The 6,325-nt window shown below is 37.8% G+C and overlaps 1 protein-coding gene across 2 annotated transcripts; it reads right to left on the reverse strand.

Moving 5' to 3' along the window:
* Positions 1 to 2,078: 2,078 nt before the first annotated feature.
* Positions 2,079 to 6,325, reverse strand: LOC113775520 (alpha/beta hydrolase domain-containing protein WAV2). Of its 2 annotated transcripts, none has more exons than XM_027320435.1 (8): positions 5,894 to 6,325; positions 5,084 to 5,119; positions 4,890 to 4,968; positions 4,737 to 4,791; positions 4,537 to 4,653; positions 3,301 to 3,465; positions 2,694 to 2,931; positions 2,079 to 2,407 (listed from the first exon to the last, which is right to left on the reverse strand). In XM_027320435.1, exons 1-8 carry the CDS (start codon positions 6,129 to 6,131, stop codon positions 2,388 to 2,390), a joined length of 948 nt encoding a protein of 315 aa, XP_027176236.1. In that variant the 5' UTR covers positions 6,132 to 6,325; the 3' UTR covers positions 2,079 to 2,387. The 2 variants fall into 2 exon arrangements, with proteins under 2 accessions (XP_027176236.1, XP_027176237.1); XM_027320436.1 differs by having other exon boundaries at positions 2,079 to 2,512.

The raw sequence follows: 6,325 nt of genomic DNA on the forward strand, positions 1-6,325 counted from the left end.
TATAATTCTATGATTTTTTTTTTAAAGTCTTCTGGCCGTCGCGCCATGTTGGAGCGACGGTCAGAGATGTCAGAAATTTTCTGACCGTCGCTCCAGAAAAATCCACCAAAAATTTTTTTTTCTTAGCCGTCCAGCAGATAATTAGAATATATGCAGCCTTTGACCGTGGCTCTATTGATAGCTTTTTTCACGTGAAACCTGTATTGCCATTCGTTCATCATTGTCCAGTTTATTGCGTGCAATAAAAAGACAGATTGCCTCGATTATTTTCAAAATAAAGAAGTACAAGTTATTCTATTAAATCCTATAATTGGATAAAAGGGTCCCTATAGGATAATACCTACAAAACAAATAAGTACTAGTCGTTTTACAGCTATTTTAATAGATTAAATTATTTAAACTAATTATCGTGTATCAAATAATGACACGCAAATAATTCTTCATTTCTACAAATATGTTATTAATCTTTTTATACGATTATATTTTATATGAAAATTCAAATATATAAATCGTAATTCATATTATAATTTTTTATTTTTGGACACAATTACGGTTCCTTTAATATTCTGTGTGCATTATACATAATAAAGTTAAAATTAACAAATCATAATAATATTAAGCAATACTTTCATCCATTATGCAATCACTTCAACTTAAATCATATTATTAAATTATTTTCTAAATTTAACAAATCATACCAATTACGCATGTTATATAACTTAAATTTGCTAAAATGGTAAACATTAATTCTTTAAGGAACCCCTAAATCCTTTAACAAATGGATCAAATTTTTAAAAGCTTGTCTCCTTTAAAATGCTAAAATTCTTGCGAGCCCAATGTTTGCTTTTTAAATTTTGTCAATTTGAATGCATTGTTTTTAAAAAATTTTTATTTTAAATAATATTTACAAAAAAAATTTGCCGAATCCCTAATTAAATTGGAAAAAGATTAAAAAAATTCATTTCTAAATCGCCTGGCAGAAGGATTTTTTATTAAAACAAATTCTAATTATTTGTAACCCTAACCGTAAATGTAACCTAAGAAAAATTGTTCCCTAATCAAATGAGCAGGACGATTTAAAAAAAAAATTTCTGACCGTCACGCCATGTAGGAGCGACGGTCAGAAGATTTATACGGCGCGACGGTCAGAAAATTTCTGACATCTCTGACCGTCGCTCCAACATGGGCAACGGCCAGAAGACTTTTAAAAAAAAAAATTTTGTTGGTGGAGCGACGGGCATAGAATTATACCCCCCGCACAACAGACCCCATTTGACGGAACTTTTTGGGAAAGAGCTATATTTTAATCAATTAGCCCCTTCTGCCCAATTTATTTAATTTTTTTTTTTGGGTACTCCCAACTCTTCTAAATCAACTGTTGGCCGTCGGGCACGCTCGAAGCCATGACCATCATTTTTTATATTTTTTTATTGGGTCTGGTTATTGTAGACTGAGCTTTGACTTAGGAAGGTCGAAGCCCATAATTCCCCCCAGACACAGCATTCCGCGAGGGCCCGCGTTATTCATCGCACAGGAGATGCACATTCAACTTCCCCGCCAACACGCGCTTAATCATCTTCTCATGTATATTCCTTTAGCTAACGAGTTCCCCAGATCCATCTCCACCATAACCCAATACTATTAGACAGCCAAAGAAGAAGACATAGGAAAGAGGGGAAGGAGCAAATTCGGCCATTTCTATTACAACTAAATCTGATAATATGTATCAGCTGACTACTCTTATGGCGGCATCTAAGGTAAACTACTAGCTGAGGGCTGAGGCGTGAGACCTGACCTCCTACACAAGAAAAAGAATGAATCTGACCTATTGCCTCCGGCCATTTCTAATCACAATTAAATCTCTTATGAATGGCCAAAAATACTGATGATAAAGCAAAATCACCTTATAGCACACACAGACGCCCCCCAAACCTATATTATGCAGTATGTAAGGCTGCATTCAGTATCTTGGCGTGGAATCCACGAGATGGATAAACGAATCATATCCTCTAGAAGCCCCATCAATCCGAATAAACACATATTAACAGCAACTATAATCAGGGCAAGCAAGCCTAATATAACAGTGGAACTTGAGACCTCGGATTCATTGGTAACTAACAGTATGGACTACTCGTGCCATGGTTCACAATAAGAGTTGTGATACAAGCAATTTTACTGATAAACTCCAAGTGTAATTCTGAGATTCTTCTAGATTCTTATTCACACAAGGACAATCAGTCAGACTTTTCTTGCAAGAGCAATTTGTCAGTGTCAATATGTATATCTACCAAGGCCGTCCACAGTTTCGCATAATTTGTAATTGGTGTACCCAAAATTGTGTCCACAAGACAAAAAACTTGGGGGACACATCAACACTGGTCTTGCAATCACAATGAGCTAGCGGTCACTGCAATACCAAAGAAAGGTACAGAAGCTTGAATGTCACAGCAGCCTGAACTCGTGGACTACGCCTCAAATAACTGCACCCCAGCAGGTCACCTTGGATCAAAACCTAAGGTGCATAGCAGGGGGGGAAAAATGAATAGTTACTATCTGAAAAGTGCTTGGCACATCATTGTTTGGAATTTGCTTTGCATAATGAAGCACAAAGTCATCACACGGTCCTCCCGAAACTTGGGAGAATTTAGTCTTGAAATAATGGAACTTTAGAGAACATGAAATGTAACACTCACCCCTGTGCGAAGATTCACCAAACCTCTTCTCTGGGACAGTCTGTTCCAAAAAATCCTCAATGGTTTTCCAATATCGATCACCCCCTGCCAACCATGTATCCATATGCATGCCAGTTGGAAATTCCACAAATAAGCATCGATTGTTGCGTGCAGCTGCTTTAGCATACAGCAACTGCATGTGTGATGGAGGAACCATTTCATCTTGCAATCCTGAGATAAAGAGAATGGGCTGTTTGACCTGCAGCAAAGAGTTCAAACACAAGAGGTGCAAATAAATTGTCATTAGACAAGGACAAAATCACAGCATCGAATAAACACAAAACATGTCACTACCTCACTTCCATTTTATTAGGCTAGACTTAATTAGGATGTTCAATATCAAATAACCAAGTCTTGCCCTAAAATAACACAAGACCTTTCATATTGTTGATTCAACAAATACACTATAAAGATCCCTGTTACAACTTTTCAGAAACATGAAATGGAAACCCAAAATCACTCTGAGTGCAGAGTAAAAGCTACAATACATTGTTTTTGCTTTTGGGTGGGGGGGGGGGGGGGGGGGGGGGGGGGGAAGGGTTGGAGCTACAATACCCTGAAATCTCACCTCACCAACCACATCAATAGTCCTCCATGGAGAGCGGACAAGAAAATTGAGAGGTCTGGGGTGCTTTGAATCACTCCCTCCAATAAACCATTTTAGGACGGGTAGAAGAACTCCCGCCATATCAAGGATAGATGTGAAAGTATTTTCCAGAATTAGCCCAGCCACCTGAGCACAATCACATTAAGAAAAATGTGTCTCAACCATAAATGAGTATACTTTCAACAACATAACTAACTAAAAAGGCCGATTAAAATGACAAGAAGGCAGCCAAACTCAGACAAATCTGTACTTTATGCATAACTGAAGCAAAGAAATTTATGGTCCAACATGGTCAAAAGAAAATGTGACAAGCATAGAATAGAAATGCTTACTAATAGCAATTTCAAATGCACAGATTTCCTGGGATACAGATTATGATTGACAGGACTGTTAACTAGCAAGGAAGGGAAAACTATATATTACCAAGACATAGATTAATCAAGTTTCACGACAGAGAAATAGTTACTTCATTGGATAATATATTTGTAACAGGAAGAAGCCTTCAAAAAAAATACATTCAAGTTTTAGAGAGAGGAAGATAGTGTATTTCGTAAATTTGCCTCAGAGCAACTGATTGATCTTCTCGCACAGTAATATGCAAAATAACTGCAAGGTCCTAAACAGCCCTTGCCCCATAAGGAAACGAGAGTCTACAATAAAATTTCTACAAGTCAGCTTCTCACAGAAGCTGTAGCACATACATTACTTTCTCCAAACAACTTGAACAGATTCTCTTGTTCAATTATAGATAAAGAAAGCTTCTAAAAACTTCAGCAGACTTTTCAGGAGGAGGACTCAAAAAACTCCTATTAATGTTTCTATGCGGTGACTCAAAGAAAATTAGGCTTGTCGGATGTCTCTATCAACCCCATAGGTGGTAATTCAAGACAATCAAGAACATGATACCGGAATTTCGTCCTGCAAGGACAGGACCTTCCATAAGGAACTAGTGTCCTAAGCTACTGATCAAGTAAACAAAAGCTCACCCATTAGAAGGCTTCCAGTTAGATTTCACAAATTTCGTAAAGAAAATTTCCATGAGAGCAGATATTCTACAACTGCATAAACAGATGAGCTGAAAATATTTGATGACACAAGTTAAAAGGCATTTAAAATAAGAAAGCTATCACAAAAAAGACATACCAGGATCTGTTGCAATACACAACTGGGAAAACAAAATTTTTGTTTAATATGTACCTTGTCAGGATTGTTCTTGGCAAGTACTGCTCCAACAGCGCCACCAAGTGACCTTCCAAAGACAACAATCCTAGATGTGTCAATATCTGTCCTTTCAACCAGATGATCCAAAGCAGCCTACAAAGAAGCAGAAGCCACAAGAAAAGATCTCATATCATCTATGGGGTGCATCAAAGAAACATATAGACAGAAAAACAAACCTGAGCATCCATTGTAATTCCATGCTGGGAAGGATATCCATCACTGGCTCCGTAACTACAATCCATATAGAACAGTTTACATCAATTTACAAGACATAATTATGTCCCCATGAACACTGCCAGATGGTACACACAAAAAAAAAATGTAGATACCCTCGGTAAGACAGCATGAAAACGTTGCATTGCAGACGTTGTAGCATAATGCGAACCATCTCAAGACGGTGGGCAATATCTATAACTAGTAAAGTCCTCCAAAAGATTGATCATGAAATCACTTTTTGAGATAAACAAAAAGCGGTAAGAAATCAAAGACATCATAATTTAAGCAACAGAACACAAAAGGATACTTCCTGCATTTTCTTGGAAGAAGAGGATAGTTGGACCTGCAATTGACACAAATACTTCCATCAGCTTGAAAGCTAATTTGAACCTTCAAAAGAACACAAGTTTACCACTTATGAAGCATAAAAAAGTAAATAAAACTGAATCATGGAAGACTACAAGGCAAGTGAAAACTTAAAAATCATCTTGCAGCAGTCATCAGTTAGTTTTTGCAACAGCTACATGAGAAAACAGAAGTATCACCAAAACTAAGCCGAAATAAAGTCATACATAATTTCCCTCCTGCATTTCTTCTACGTCTTAAAATAACCTATGAAGCTCATAATCTAAAGCATACAAAAGGTTCCATGGTCAAAAGATGAGAAAGTTTCATTTACAATCCAACAAACTTTAAAGTAAAGCCGTCCAGTTTATAAGATGCACAAATATCCGAATAAATGAAATTTAATTCCACACAACCAATTGAGAAACCAACTCTTAAACAGTGCAATACCTAACTTAACTACTCTGTGAATGCATGTAACCGTATAATGAAATCAGAAACCAACTCTTTCATTTCAGAAGACCTTACTTAACTACATCGCTCAAGCTCAAAAATAGTTCCTATTCACAGCAATATTACACGCCAATCACTTTCTTACACAAAATTAACAAGTGAGAACAAATTAACAGCTACGAATATCTGTATACAATTAGCCCTAAGTTCTCTGACTCCGGCAATCGCCAATCCTAAACAAGCACCCAGCCCTAATTCCCAAAGCAATTAAGCAACAATATTAAGAATTACAACAAGCATAAGACGTAAAGAGGAGCACCTCGGGATTCGGGGAGGAGCTTGATGAACCAAGCGTGGAGGCGAACGCCGTCAGAAGATCTAAGCCAAACGTCGTCGTAGAGGAGGCGGAGGCGGGCGGGGGTGATGGGGTAGGATTTGGTAAGGCCAGGGAGGACGGGGACGTAGACAAGCTTCTCCTGGAAAGCCACCAGTAACGCCATCCCGGCGACCACTATTCCACCCACTCCGTACAGCAGTACGCTCATGTACGACACCATCTTCTTCTCTCTCTCTATCTCCCCGTTTTCTCTCTCTCTCTCTCTATATATATATACACGTATACTTAAATGGAGAGTCTGACTGTGTTTGTATCTAAATCTTTGTACGTATGTACCCGTATATGAGATGATGAAGTGAGGAACACTCTCTTTTTCACAGTTTTTCTTGTCTACTGACTACTGAGTGATGCTGC

Source organism: Coffea eugenioides, chromosome 6 (genome assembly GCF_003713205.1).
Source record: "Coffea eugenioides isolate CCC68of chromosome 6, Ceug_1.0, whole genome shotgun sequence".
NCBI lineage: Eukaryota > Viridiplantae > Streptophyta > Magnoliopsida > Gentianales > Rubiaceae > Coffea > Coffea eugenioides.